This window comes from Coregonus lavaretus (assembly GCF_964263955.1).
Source record: "Coregonus lavaretus genome assembly, chromosome: 20".
Classification (NCBI taxonomy): domain Eukaryota; kingdom Metazoa; phylum Chordata; class Actinopteri; order Salmoniformes; family Salmonidae; genus Coregonus; species Coregonus lavaretus.
The window spans coordinates 45,755,155-45,771,219 of record NC_140007.1 but is presented as its reverse complement, the minus strand read 5'-3'; the positions used below and the strand labels follow the sequence as shown (position 1 = coordinate 45,771,219).

The 16,065-nt window shown below is 42.6% G+C and overlaps 1 protein-coding gene across 3 annotated transcripts in view; it reads right to left on the bottom strand.

Moving 5' to 3' along the window:
• Nucleotides 1–9,105, bottom strand: part of rerea (arginine-glutamic acid dipeptide (RE) repeats a) — a 104,153-nt gene extending 95,048 nt beyond the window's left edge. For all 3 annotated transcript variants that reach the window (XM_084184241.1, XM_084184242.1, XM_084184240.1), the window contains exon 1: nt 8,945–9,105. In XM_084184241.1, the coding sequence (XP_084040367.1) occupies nt 8,945–8,970 (26 nt within the window). In that variant the 5' untranslated portion in view covers nt 8,971–9,105. The remainder of the gene's footprint in view (nt 1–8,944) is intronic.
• Nucleotides 9,106–16,065: the final 6,960 nt, after the last annotated feature.

The following is a 16,065-nucleotide window of genomic DNA, read 5'->3' as shown; positions in this document are numbered from 1 at the left end:
TTTTATTCAAAAAAATGTTACATTCAAATGGCTCTCCTGTGGAGTAGTGACCCACGACATACGCCTAGTTTCCTGAAACGACTCACATATGGCCTACTGTATCAACCAATCATTAATTTGTTCATGCCATCACACAGCATACGAGACATTCATGCTTTGAAATGCAATCAAGCATTTTAGTTTTTAAAATTAAATAAAAAGGGAGCTTTACATTTGTACATTTTAGTCATTTAGCAGACGCTCTTATCCAGAGCGACTTACAGTTAGTGAGTGCATACATTTTCATACTATTTTCTTTTCTTTCATACTCTAACTACAATTAATCTTAACAATAAATAAACCGCAATTCATGAAGGCATGCAACTGTATTTAGTCTTCTGTAATAAAGGCTTTATATTTTGTTTTCTCGTTAGAACAGACTCTCTGGTACATTTATTTATTTAGTATTGTTTACACTGTTCCAAATGGTCCGAAAAAAATAATATTGTAATCTAACAGCAACTGTTTGGCACACATAAATACTCACACAACGCTTGCTCCTATACCCTCCTTTTTCTTGATATCCAGTAGTTTCCACAACTAAGTCAAATGTCTTCCACCGATCTGACCTCCCCTTTCCCTCCCGAGCAACCAGTAAACATTCGCCCGTTTCGAGTTTATTTTTCACGTCCTCCGAATCCATTTTGCTGTTCCTGTGTTCGGAGTTTGTTATAACCAATTTGTTGATGTGATTATGATAGGCTAGAGGTCAGGCCCTATGGGTCACATGCATGCGATGCTTACGTGTTTCACGTGAATAGAGCAAGGGTCGAGGGGAAAGGGAATGTTTTTCATGAACAAAATTAGGGATTTCGGTAAAATAACTTTTCAGTCAGAAACAAGCAAGAAACTAAAACGGCTGAAATTATGTTGCAGCTTCAGCCATTAAACGCACAGCGCAATAAACACTTGCTGTGATGTGGTGCCTTTTCACTGCAGTAGGGAGGAGATCGAGCCAACGTTTGCCAGTCACTCAGGCTCTCGCTGTGATTGTTTTGTAACACAGTGTGACCATCGTGCTCTTTCTTGAGGCATTTGTGTGTCTTAATTATTTAATCAAACAGCGTGCTTAAATTATCAGACAAGCTCAGTGCATATGTGGTTGATTTTATTCAAACACATTGGGTGCCTCTGTCTATATATGGAAAAATAAGTAAACAGGACGACTCTCTGTCAACCAAGATTATTTTTTTTGTCGGGGGACAGTCCTAGGTTAATCAAACGACAGGTTATTCACTGCAGTTTACAGCCGAGACTAGAGTTGTGTACTCACTTGAAAACAATCATAACATTCTTCATTACATTGTGTTTTGTTGTAGCCTAGGTAGGACACATTTCTTGTCCATAAAAACTGAAACGATAGGGTAGCTTTTCGAGCTAGTAGGAGGGCACTCAGCGCATCCTCGGGAGTGCGCATAGTGTAGGCTATGATTTCGTTATCTCTCACTGCGTAAATTGACTGGATATGTTCACGGCAGCATTAAGCCTAACATCGAGCTTTTGAATTATGGGCTAATATGCAAAGGCTTCTAACTTAGGCTGTAGGCTACATCTGAACCCTGTCTGTCTTTGTTCTGTTGCGCAATAAACACACCTGGTCTCTCCGCTGCCACGGCTACTCCTTTTCAATCTTGTGGAGTCCCAGGAAAAGCCAGACTACAAAAGCCTGTTTGGACACTTATTTTGACTTATTTCTTTAGCCTCCTAACAGCCTATAGGAGGAGAGATGCACGCTTCCTCTTGCTTGCTGAATGTTAAAGTTTAAGAACGGGCGGGGAGTTGGAAAGGAGAAGCCCATATTTTCCAATAGGCCAATCTTAACACCGGGCTACATCCTGACAAAACAGGCCTACACCGTATGGAGTGGGATGCTAATGTGCCTTTCTGTAACTTCTAAATCGTCGAGAACAGACGCAAACTGATTCAAATGGTTGTTGCGTAATCAGGCCTAGACTGTTGGCCTATGCAGTCATTTCATCATGAAACAAAAACAGGACGTTTGAGCGGTTATTCAAATTAGCCTGCATCACTGCAGTTTACAGCCTACGCACAATCACTGTGTATTCAACTTGATAACAACAATACATTCCTCATTGCACTGTGTTTCTGTAGCCCAGGTAGAATAAGGTTCTTGTCTATAAACGTAGGCTTAGGCCTAATCAATAGTGGAGCTTTGCGTGCCCAGGGACAACAGAGTGCAGCTTGAAGGAACACACAGATCTGCCGTTTCATAATATATTTTTCTTCTTCTTCTTGCACTTTGACAGGTAAATATTTAACCTATAGCCCTTATATTTAGCTAATGAATAGCCTAACATCTAGCTAATGTTTAAGCTTCTTACTTCGGCTACACATCACTAGCCCCTCTCTTCCAGCTGTATCCGTGAGCAGCAGGCTATAGCAGGGGTAGTCAACCCTGGTCCTGTTTTTGATTTAACCAACCTGGAAGACCAGATGTGTTGAATTTAAGCAATCATTGAACTGATCAATTAGCTCAGTTGGTCTGGTCTGGTGCCTATTTGGAACAAAATCCTGCCGTACCTGTGGAACTCCAGGAAAATGGTTCCTACCCCTAGGTCATAGGCAAGCCTCTCCACAATAGGCCATTCATCTTCTCGTGAAATCCCAGGAAAAGCTGAGGAGTATTTCTGTCTGCAATAAAGCCCTTTAGTGGGGAAAAAACTCATTCTGATGGGCTGGGCCTGGCTCCCCAGTGGGTAGGTGGGCCTATGCCCTCCCAGGCCTACCTATGGCTGCACCCATTGCCCAGTCATGTGAAATCCATAGATTAGGGCGTAATTAATTTATTCAATTGCCTTATTTCCTTATGTGAACTGTAACTCAGTAAAAAGTATTTGTTGTTGAATTGCTACATTTAAATACGAGTTAGTTTATTTTTTTTCATCAGGCCTACATGTACAATGAAGTATTATTAGCAGTTGTCACTATGACAATGAACACACCCTGAAAGCACTGAATGGTCTGAACCAGTATCTGTGGGTTAGAGACCTCATGGTCTGAACCAGTCTCTGTGGGTTAGAGACCTCATGGTCTGAACCAGTATCTGTGGGTTAGAGACCTCATGGTCTGAACCAGTATCTGTGGGTTAGAGACCTCATGGTCTGAACCAGTATCTGTGGGTTAGAGACCTTATGAATGGTCTGAACCAGTATCTGTGGGTTAGAGACCTCATGGTCTGAACCAGTATCTGTGGGTTAGAGACCTCATGAATGGTCTGAACCAGTATCTGTGGGTTAGAGACCTCATGGTCTGAACCAGTATCTGTGGGTTAGAGACCTTATGAATGGTCTGAACCAGTATCTGTGGGTTAGAGACCTCATGGTCTGAACCAGTATCTGTGGGTTAGAGACCTCATAAATGGTCTGAACCAGTATCTGTGGGTTAGAGACCTTATGAATGGTCTGAACCAGTATCTGTGGGTTAGAGACCTCATGGTCTGAACCAGTATCTGTGGGTTAGAGACCTCATGAATGGTCTGAACCAGTATCTGTGGGTTAGAGACCTCATGGTCTGAACCAGTATCTGTGGGTTAGAGACCTTATGAATGGTCTGAACCAGTATCTGTGGGTTAGAGACCTCATGGTCTGAACCAGTATCTGTGGGTTAGAGAACTCATGAATGGTCTGAACCAGTATCTGTGGGTTAGAGACCTCATGGTCTGAACCAGTATCTGTGGGTTAGAGAACTCATGAATGGTCTGAACCAGTATCTGTGGGTTAGAGACCTCATGAATGGTCTGAACCAGTATCTGTGGGTTAGAGACCTCATGGTCTGAACCAGTATCTGTGGGTTAGAGACCTCATGGTCTGAACCAGTATCTGTGGGTTAGAGAACTCATGAATGGTCTGAACCAGTATCTGTGGGTTAGAGACCTCATGAATGGTCTGAACCAGTATCTGTGGGTTAGAGACCTCATGAATGGTCTGAACCAGTATCTGTGGGTTAGAGACCTCATGAATGGTCTGAACCAGTATCTGTGGGTTAGAGACCTCATAAATGGTCTGAACCAGTATCTGTGGGTTAGAGACCTCATGAATGGTCTGAACCAGTATCTGTGGGTTAGAGACCTCATAAATGGTCTGAACCAGTATCTGTGGGTTAGAGACCTCATGAATGGTCTGAACCAGTATCTGTGGGTTAGAGACCTCATGGTCTGAACCAGTATCTGTGGGTTAGAGACCTCATGAATGGTCTGAACCAGTATCTGTGGGTTAGAGACCTCATGAATGGTCTGAACCAGTATCTGTGGGTTAGAGACCTCATGAATGGTCTGAACCAGTATCTGTGGGTTAGAGACCTCATGAATGGTCTTGTGTTACCACCTTATGATTATAGGTAGCGTGCCGTAGGATGCGTTGATCAGTTGATTGACGGGGGTAGGACTGTAGAACGATAAACTTTCCTCTAGTGTGGATGCTCACCAATGTTTTATAGTTATGTAGCCTATAGTTTATCATTATACAGTGCATTGGGAAAGTATTCAGACCCATTCCCTTTTTCCACATTTTGTTACGTTACAGCCTTATTCTAAAATGTATTTAAATAAATGTTTTCCCTTATCAATCTACACACAATACCCCATAATGACAAAGTGAAAACAGGTTTTTAGAATTTTTTACAAATGTATAAAAAAAAACATGAATACCTTATTTACATAAGTATTCATACCCTTTGCTATGAGACTCGAAATTGAGCTCAGGTGCATCCTGTTTCCATTGATCATCCTTGAGATGTTTCTACAACTTGATTGGAGTCCATCTGTGGTAAATTCAATTGATTAGACATGATTTGGAAAGGCTCACACCTGTCTATATAAGGTCCCACAGTTGACATTGCATGTCAGAGCAAAACCAAGCCATGAGGTTGATGGAATTGTCCGTAGAGCTCCGAGACAGGATTGTGTCGAGGCACAGATCTGGGGAAAGGTACCAAAAAATGTCTGCAGCATTGAAGGTCCCCAAGAACACAGTGGCCTCCATCATTCTTCAATGGAAGAAGTTTGGAACCACCAAGACTCTTCCTAGAGTTGGCCACCCGGCCAAACTGAGCAATCGGGGGAGAAGGGCCTTGGTCAGGGAGGTGACCAAAAACCCAATGGTCACTCTCAGCGCTCCAGTGTTCCTCTGTGGAGATGGGAGAACCTTCCAGAGGGACAACCATCTCTGCAGCACTCCACCAATCAGGCCTTTATGGTAGAGTGGCCAGACGGAAGCCACTCCTCAGTAAAAGGCACGTGACAGCCCGCTTGGAGTTTGCCAAAAGGCACCTAAAGGACTCTCAGACCATGAGAAACAAGATTATTTGGTCTGATGAAACCAAGATTCAACTATTTGGCCTGAATGCCAAGCATCACATCTGGAGGAAACCTGGCCTCATGAATGGTCTGAACCAGTATCTGTGGTGGTTAGAGACCTCATGGTCTGAACCAGTATCTGGCACCATCCCTACGGTGAAGCATGGTGGTGGCAGCATCATGCTGTGGGGATGTTTTTCAGCGGCAGGGACTGGGAGACTAGTCAGGATCGAGGGAAAGATGAATGGAGCAAAGTACAGAGAGATCCTTGATGAAAACATGCTCCAGAGTGCTCAGGACCTCAGACTGGGGTGAAGGTTCACCTTCCAACAGGACAATGACCCTAATCACACAGCCAAGACAAACACAGGAGTGGCTTCGGGACAAGTCTCTGAATGTCCTTGAGTGGCCCAGCCAGAGCCCGGACTTGAACCCGATCAAACATCTCTGGAGAGACCTGAAAATAGCTGTGCAGCGACGCTCCCCATCCAACCTGACAGAGCTTGAGAGGATCTGCAGAGAAAAATGGGAGAAACTCCCCAAATACAGGTGTGCCAAGCTTGTAGCGTCATACCCAAGAAGACTCGAGTCTGTAATCGCTGCCAAAGTTGCTTCAACAAAGTACTGAGTAAAGGGTCTGAATACATTTACATCATTTAGCAGACGCTCTTATCCAGAGCGACTTACAAATTGGTGCATTCACCTTATGATAGCCAGTGGGTCAACCACTTCACAATATTTTTTTGTTGTTAATTTATTACTTTTTTTCTAACTTGTTAATTTTTACTTTTCATTTGTTTATATATATATATATATATATATATATATATATATATATATATATATATATATATATATATATATATCGTTTTTCTCGTATTTTTTATTTAATATATAAAAAAATGTTTGGGGGGGGGGGGGGGGGGTGGGGTAGGGGGGTGTAGAATGATTACTTTTATACTATCCCAGGTATTCCTTAAAGAGGTGGGGTTTCAAGTGTCTCCGGAAGGTGGTCAGTGACTCCGCTGTCCTGGCGTCGTGAGGGAGCTTGTTCCACCATTGGGGTGCCAGAGCAGCGAACAGTTTTGACTGGGCTGAGCGGGAACTGTGCTTCCGCAGAGGTAGGGGAGCTAGCAGGCCAGAGGTGGAAGAACGCAATGCCCTCGTTTGGGTGTCTTATGTAAACGTGATATTTCAGTTATTTATTTTTTACATTTCTAAAAACCTGTTTTGCTTTGTCATTATGGGGTATTGTGTGTAGATCGATGAGGGGATTTTTTAATTTTTTTAATCAATTTTAGAATAAGGCTGTAACGTAACAAAATGTGGAAAAAGTCAAGGGGTCTGAATACTTTCCGAATGGACTGTAGATATTGTTATAGTTATTGGTTTGGTGGATGGCCCTTAACTCTGACACAATGAACAGTATTATCACAACAGAACTAGCCTACCAGTAGGTCTAGCTAACGTTAGCAAACTTGAATTAAATAAATATAAAATCACACCTACTTACTTGAATATTCTATAAATTGACTCCTTCAAATAATTGACTTTGGCAAGTTTGCCACCAGCGCACTGCAGTGTGGAAGTTGAATCCATTACCTCCGTAGTTTGGCTGTGCCCATTGAAAATGAGGTGGATACCATAGCATTGTTGAGTCCTCGTTTCTGGTTGGCTTGAAAGGCATTCTAGAGTGTGCATTATTTCCCTATAACGCACGGTCAATCAGCATGGTAGAATTCAATGGCTATAGTTCATTCGTACAAGTTCTATTTTTGAGCTGCTTTTGAAAGCAAAAGTCCTATTTAAAACATTATTGGCATTGTTGAATTCGATTTTTTCATAATAGCAAGCTAGGACTGATGGTTTGGTTAGCAAAAAGGCAAGTATGTTTGGTTACCAAGGCAACTACTGTAGCTATTCTAGTAAACTTGCTAGCTACTTCAGTGGATGTTGAACACATTTCGAGCGACAAGCGTGTTAAAATCATAGCCATGGTATGAAAAAGGGATAATCAACTCGGAGCGTTATGCGTTCTCCGGAAAATAACGCAACTCCGTGCGACACACCTTCCACGCCGTTTATTATTTTCCATAGAACGCATAGCCCCTCGTTGATTATCCCTTAAATGTAGTGGTTAATCGTTTGAAGAAATCAACCAGGCCATACAATATAAATACATACCAACAGCCTTGTATTAGAGGTGTGAAACAGCATGAAAACATCATCATCATTAGTGTAAGACCAGGGAAAAAGACAAAGTGAGGTGAACAGGTGAGGTACCAAATCCCCCACACACACTGGGTTACTGGGTAGTCTGACAGGACTGAGTAAAGAAGGCAGGTGAGGTACCAATGAACCATCATTACTTTGCTATTAGACAATATAGGTTTAGTTGAATTCTATAAATGTTATGTTTGGAGAAGGGAGGAATCAATGAGTTGAAAAGTCTACACTTCTTTAAAAAGAACCCATTTATTTATCAATCCATTTATGAAAAATATGTAAGGGATTGGGGGTACATTTCCTTATGCACGTCACGAGTAATATTCTAGGAAAGTAATATCTGATAATATTTTAAATGTCATCATATTATTATACCTGACCCTGAATATGCAGAAATATTAAAATGTAGCTATCCAACAGTCTTGTAACACTGTTTCAAATCTGTGTATTTTTTGTATTGTAAGAGTCAGTGAAACTTCTATAGCCAAGTCCTTACAACAGGAATTGTGCTCAACATATTTAATGTCGTCTAAAATAGAAAATGACATATGCAAGACCAAACAAGCATCTTTGTATTATTCTTCTGTATTATTGTATTCTTTACTTTCTGAACCAAAACAATAACAAGACAGTCCTGATCCAGCATGGTGTAACTTTACCGTGCACCACAGCGATCAAGGCAAACCCCGCCCCTTCCATCAATTCCGTCCAATCCTTGCACGACTGTAACGCTGTCATAATATTACAAAAATAGTCACCTTTTCTAATGAACCACACTCAGTCTCCTGAGCACCTACAGCGCTCCTTCTTTGACATGATTATATTTGTCAAGCAGCGGGAGAGCGCACAATGCTTCTCAGGGCTGCCATGTCGGCTCGATTGTAAACACGAGAACACACACAGAGAGAGAGAGAGAGAGAGAGAGTAGGGTACTGCAAAATGGAGTCCGCACAAGACTTGCTTCTGTTCTTATTTCTCCTAAGGCAACAAAAATAAAGGAGAAAAAGTTAGCTTGCTCATCATATGGGTTACGAAAGGTAGTGCTTCGCCTTCATATGCCGTTACTTATGCCAAATTGTTACAACCTAGCACGTTCGGCTCGCGATTTACCTTTACGCAAGGTAAGACTGGCAGGGATATGCACCCCGTGCAAGGACAGTAACCGATAAATTAAACTATGATCAGATTTGCATATTCTTATGATATCTGTGACAAATGCCACTCGGTGTATAAAAGAAATTCATTCGGTAAACACATTTGCTACACCACTAGACAGATGGAATGCGAGTCGCGACTACCCAGACTGGTCTCAGAAAACTACTTGCGAAATTAAACAGTAACATGTTAATATATTTATCAACCTACCTCCGCGGGGCGAACAAGTCGTCCATTTCTGACACCGATCTCTAACGGTCGGGATGTTGACAGTTTGTCTAGAACTGTAGTGGTCGTTGTCAATCAACTCACTCTATTCCTTCCCACCTATTTGCCAGGTGCTCAAAATGGAGGAGCACGCAAAGCGCTTGGTGGAGCCTCGGAGACGGTTTTCCACTGTGACCTCACAGCGTAGCCCAGCTCGAGCTCCCGTTTCTACCACACACCCAACTGAGCATGCGCTAACAATTTACACACGCACGCGCGCGCGCAGGCAGGATACGGAATCCAGCTCCCCTCTCGAACGTATGTCTGGTCTTATAATAAACAAGGCCATTGGAATTTAACGAGAGGCTGCAGACAACTGACACAGCGCTCCGCATACCAAACAAGAGGAGCCGGGGAGGAGAGGGAGAGGAAGGGGGCAGGGTAGACTGGGGCCCTGGCTCTGAACTAGGGGGTTCCAGACTAACAACAGTGGTGGTACGAAATAGGGAGGCAGCACAGCGACCGACGAGGATGTCTATTTTACGTCCAGCCATGCAGTTGCTACACTGTAACTCCTGATTTCCAACACGTCAAGGAGCCCACTAGTGATAAAGTGCTACTAGGCTACAGTGTGGATACATTGTTACAGTGTAGCTAAAATTACGGGTAAATACTGTATATTGTTTCATAGATACAGTGTAACTACAGGGTGTCTGCCTGCCCCAAGTGCATGATTACAGCCCTCAAATAAACTACAAAACAATGGCACTTCTATATATATTTTTTAGTTCAACAGCGTTTCATACATCCACTCTCAGATAGAAGTACATGACTGCTGTATTTAATATGTAGGGCTGGCAGTTCCTTTTGGTTCAGGTATAAAACTACAATGATTTTAAAGTGTCAATCGTGAACTTCAGGATGATGTCCTCTGTGAATGTTAAATAGTGTGTGGTTACAGTGCATGACACTGACCTTACGGGCTAAAGTAAATGTCAGTATGATATGAAAAGATTTAAGTCCCGACACCAAAAAACTGAGCATCTTAAGGGATTAAGCTACATGAACAATTCATGACTCCTTTCGAGATATTAGGCCAAAGCATTTCCAGGAAGAGTTCATTCCTAGTAAATGTTAAGTTTGATCACAAGCGGTGTTATTCATAACATGAAAGGGGGCAGGTTGTGTTGTGGTTTGAATATTACCAGAATATTACCATGTTATTACCATAACATTTAAATCACGCTGCTATTTTGTCCCTGCAGTGAACTATATGGAAATATCTTCAAAAGTTAGGTCATTGTAACATCCATCACCATAATAATCATGTTTAATGGCAAATAACGTAACATTCACCTTTTTATAAGGATATCTTATACTATATGAAAAATATCCTAAATCTATCCTTGATCATGCTAATGGCCGTTTTTATATCTGGCATTAATATAACATGATATGTAGGCTATGTGTGACATTTTAAAATGTATGTATTTCAGTCCTTGACTAATAAATGTTCTGTACTATGTATTAAGTCATGTTTCATGTGGACCCCAGGAAGAGTAGCTGAGGCTTTTTCAGCGGCTAATGGGGATCCTGATAAATACCAAAATAGCAGCCATAAATAACATTTTGTTTACAGATTTAAGACCTTGGGGTTTATTTTGCACTCAGCATCATATAGCGTTTTAGCTGTAATCATTATAGTGCCAGGAGCCATACTAGGTTAACAGCAGAGTTAGCAGGACCTCTATACACACACAAAGTGTCTATGACAGGGATCCCAAATGGCGGCACGCGGGCCGAATTTGGCACACGGGTGGTTTAATTTTTAATATATATATATATATAAAATTCTTGACAATTTTCATTGTTGGACATAGAACATTCCAGCTCCAAGCGATTTTAAATTTAGGAAATCCGTTCCCAAGTATTCCCACGAATAATACGATGCGATCGTATGCAAATGTTCGCTGAAGAATTAAACATCGTCCCGAGTCAGAATCTAGTTGATGATCCCTGATCTATGGCCTTTGGTGGTTTTATGCATGTGTTATTTATTTTACACTTATTTTACCAGATAAGTTGACAGAGTAGGGGCTGTCAGTTAATCAGTTAACCTTTTTGTAATTTTACAAATTAATCACAATTTTTATTATGGATAAAAGTGAGAATATTTCTCTTTGATCATCATGTCACCAGAATAAGACCCTCGATATCTACTGGAAAGGAGCATCAATATCACCGTGCACTTTCACCACCCTGTAAAGTTAATCATAAGATATTTCATCTGTAACCTAATAAACTGCAAAGGACCACTTTGGAAACAAGCGTTTTAATTAATACTTTCAAGTGATATCCTCTCTGGGTCCACATTGCACATTTTGTTGTGTATGTCTGTTACCCAAAATAAATTCAATTCAATTAAATTCCTGAGTCGTAGTGGGAGGACCACACAACATGTCATTGCCTGACTCCAAGTTTACTTTGATATGATGGTTATTATATCAATATTTGCACATAAAAGCGTTAATTTTACAGACACAAAAAAGATCCCACCTCGTCTAGTGTATTTTGCTTTTTCGACATGTGGAAAGTTTACAGACAAATTTGCTGTTTCAATTGGGCCTGTTGTGACATTTTTTTATCCAACATAGACCAATGACTATAAGAGTTCCAAACCTCTCTGCCAATAACAGCTAGTTTTCAGTTTTCCCCTCCGCACTCAGACCCCTCCCAGAAAGTGCTAGCAACATTCTTGCTTGAGAAATAGTTTCCCCCCTGAAAAGGTACATAATTGTTACCCAGAAATGATTTGATATTGATATACAAACTGCTACATCTGGCTTTTAAGTCCACAACCATGGCGTTATTAGTCACACTCTTACCAACGGAGTCTCACAAGACAAAGAGAGGAAAAGACCAGCAGTAGAACCAATAGTCAGACAGTCCTACCTGGTCTCTGGGTTGTATCAGAACCCATAGTCAGACAGTCCTACCTGGTCTCTGGGTTGTATCAGAACCCATAGTCAGACAGTCCTACCTGGTCTCTGGGTTGTATCAGAACCCATAGTCAGACAGTCCTACCTGGTCTCTGGGTTGTATCAGAACCCATAGTCAGACAGTCCTACCTGGTCTCTGGGTTGTATCAGAACCCATAGTCAGACAGTTCTACCTGGTCTCTGGGTTGTATCAGAACCCATAGTCAGACAGTTCTACCTGGTCTCTGGGTTGTATCAGAACAAATAGTCAGACAGTCCTACCTGGTCTCTGGGTTGTATCAGAACAAATAGTCAGACAGTCTTACCTGGTCTCTGGGTTGTATCCCAGGATGTAGAAAAAGGAGTCGATGCGAGCTTTGAACTCCCTGGCAGCAAAGATGTCGGAGAAATGGGCGATGTTACACTTCCCCCTGAAAGACAAGACAGAAAAGCAACAGACATTTGTTTTATTGGTCAACATACAAGCACTATAAACACACTATATATACACCAAAGTATGTGGACACCCCTTCAAATTAGTGGATTTGGCTATTTCAGCCACACACGCTGCTGACAGGTGTATAAAATCCGAGCACACAGCCATGCAATCTCCATAGACAAACATTGACAGTAGAATGGCCTTACTGAACAGCTCAGTGACTTTCAACGTGGCAACATCATAGGATGCTACCTTTCCAAAAAGACAGTTAGTCCAATTTCTGCCCTGCTAGAGCTGCCCCGGTCAACAGTAAGTGCGGTTATTGTGAAGTGGAAATGTCTAGGCGCAACAACGGCTCAGCCACGAAGTGGTAGGCCACACAAGCTCACAGAACGGGACCACACACAAGCTCACAGAATGTGTTTCCATGGCCGAGCAGCCACACACAAGCCTAAGATCACCATGCCCAATGCCAAGCGTCGGCTGGAGTGGTGTAAAGCTCGCCGCCATTGGACTCTGGAGCAGTGGAAATACGTTCTCTGGAGTGATGAATCACACTTCACCATATGGCAGTCCGACGGACGAATCTGGGTTTGGCTGATGCCAGGAGAACGCTACCTGCCCGAATGCATAGTGCCAACTGTAAAGTTTGGTGGAGGAGGAATAATGGTCTAGGGCTGTTTTTCATGGTTCGAGCTAGGCCCCTTAGTTCCAATGAAGGGAAATCTTAACGCTACAGCATACAATGACATTCTAGATGCTTCTGTGCTTCCAACTTTGTGGCAACAGTTTGGGGAAGGCCCTTTCCTGTTTCAGCATGACAATGCGAGGTCCATACAGAAATGGTTTGTCGAGATCGTTGTGGAAGAACTTGACTGGCCTGCACAGAGCCCTGACCTCAACTCCATCGAACACCTTTGGGATGAATTGGAACGCCGACTGCGAGCCAGGCCTAATCGGCCAACATCAGTGCCTGACCTCACTAATGCTTGAGGCTGAATGGAAGCAAGTCCCCGCAGCAATGTTCCAACATCTAGTGGAAAGCCTTCCCAGAAGAGTGGAGGCTGTTAAAGCAGCAAAGGGGGGGGGCAACTCCATATTAATGCCCATGATTTTGGAATGAGATGTTCAACGAGCAGGTGTCCACATACAGTACCAGTCAAAGGTTTGGACACACCTAATCATTCAAGGGTTTTTCTTTATTTTTACTATTTTCTACACTGTAGAATAATAGTGAAGACATCACAACTATGAAATAACACATATGGAATCATGTAGTAACAAAAAAAATGTTAAACAAATCAAAATACATTTTATATTTGAGATTCTTCAAATAGCCACCCTTTGCCTTGATGACAGCTTTGCACAATCTTGGCATGCTTCACCTGGAATGCTTTTCCAACAGTCTTGAATGAGATCCCACATATGCTGAGCACTTGCTGGCTGCTTTTCCTTCACTCTGCCGTCCGACTCATCCCAAACCATCTCAATTTGGTTGAGGTCGGGGGAATGTGGAGGCCAGGTCATCTGATGCAGCACTCCATCACTCTCCTTCTTGGTAAAAAAGCCCTTACACAGCCTGGTGTGTTGGGTCATTGTCCTGTTGAAAAACAAATGATAGTCCCAATAAGTCCATACCAGATGGGATGGCGTATCGCTGCAGAATGCTGTGGTAGCCATGCTGGTTAAGTGTGCCTTGAATTCTAAATAAATCACAGACAGTGTCACCAGCAAAGCACCTCCACACCATAACACCTCCTCCGCCATGCTTTACGGTGGGAACCACACATGTGGAGATCATCCGTTCACCCACACCGCATCTCACAAAGACACGGCGGTTGGAACCAAAAATCTCAAATTTGGACTCCAGACCAAAAGGACAACTTTCCACCGGTCTAATGCCCATTGCTCGTGTTTCTTGGCCCAAGCAGGTCTCTTCTTCTTATTAGTGTCCTTTAGTAGTGGTTTCTTTGCAGTAATTCGACCATGAAGGCCTGATTCACACAGTCCCCGCTGAACAGTTGACGTTGAGATGTGTCTGTGACTTGAACTCTGTGAAGCATTTATTTGGGCTGCGATTTCTGAGGCTGGTAACTTTAATGAACTTATCCTCTGCAGCAGAGGTAACTCTGGGTCTTCCATTCCTGTGGCGGTCCTCATGAGAGCCTGTTTCATCATAGCGCTTGATGGTTTTTGCAACTGCACTTGAAGAAACGTTCAATGTTCTTGACATTTTCCGTATTGACTGACCTTCATGTCTTACAGTCATGATGGACTGTCGTTTCTCTTTGCTTATTTGAGCTGTTCTTGCCATAATATGGACTTGGACTTTTAGCAAATAGGGCTATCTTCTGTATACCACCCCCCCTACCTTGTTACCACACAAATTAACTTTTAAGAAGGCACACCTGTTCATTGAAATGCATTCCAGGTGCCTACCTCATGAAGCTGGTTGAGAGAATGCCAAGAGTGTGCAAAGCTGTCATCAAGACAAAGGGTAAAATATATTTTGATTTGTTTAACACTTTCTGTTACTACATGATTCCATATGTGTTATTCCATAGTTGTGATGTCTTCACTATTATTCTACAATGTAAAAAATAGTAAAAATACAGAAAAACCCTTGAATGAGTAGGTGTGTCCAAACTTTTGACTGGTACTGTACTTTTGCACATACAGTGCCTTCAGAAAGTATTCACACCCGTTCCACATTTTTTTGTGTTACAGCCAGAATTTAAAATGGATTAAATTGAGATGTTGTGTCACTGGCCTACACACAATACCCCATAATGTTAAAGTAGAATCATGTTTTTAGAAATGTTTAGAAATTAATAAAAAATGAAAAGCTGAAATGTCTTGTGGCAAAGAAATAAACTTTATGTCCTCAACACGAAGTGTTATGTTTGGGGCAAATCCAACACAACACTGAGTACCACTTCATATTTTCAAGCATGGTGGTGGCTGCATCATGTTATGGGTATGCTTGTCAGCGGCAAGGACTAGGGAGTTTTTTAGGATAAAAATAAACAGAATAGAACTTAGCACAGGCAAAATCCTAGAGGAAAACCTGGTTCAGTCTGCTTTCCAACAGACACCGGGAGACAAATTCACCTTACAGCAGGTCAATAACCTAAAACACAAGGCCAAATCTAGACTGGAGTTGCTTACCAAGAGGACAGTGAATATTCCTGAGTGGCCTAGTTACAGTTTTGACTTAAATCTGCTTGAAAATATATGGCAAGACCCTCCCTCCATCCTCCCTCCCTCCATCCCTCATTCCTCTCTCCCTCCCTCCATCCCTCATTCCTCTCTCCCTCCCTCCATCCCTCATTCCTCTCTCCCTCCCTCCATCCTTCATTCCTCCCTCCCTCCCTCATTCCTCTCTCCCTCCCTCCATCCTTCATTCCTCCCTCCATCCCTCTCTCCCTCCCTCCATCCTTCATTCCTCCCTCCCTCCATCCATTCCTCCCTCCCCCCTCCCTTCCTCCATCCATTCCTCCCTCCCTTCATTCATTCATCCCTCCCTCCATCCATTCCTCCCTCCCTCCCGCCATCCCTCATTCCTCCCTCATTCATTCATTCATCCCTCCCTCCATCCATTCCTCACTCCCTCCCTCCTTCCATCCCTCATTCCTCCCTCCCTCCATCCATCCATTCCTCCCTCCCGCCATCCCTCATTCCTCCCTCATTCATTCATTCATTCATCC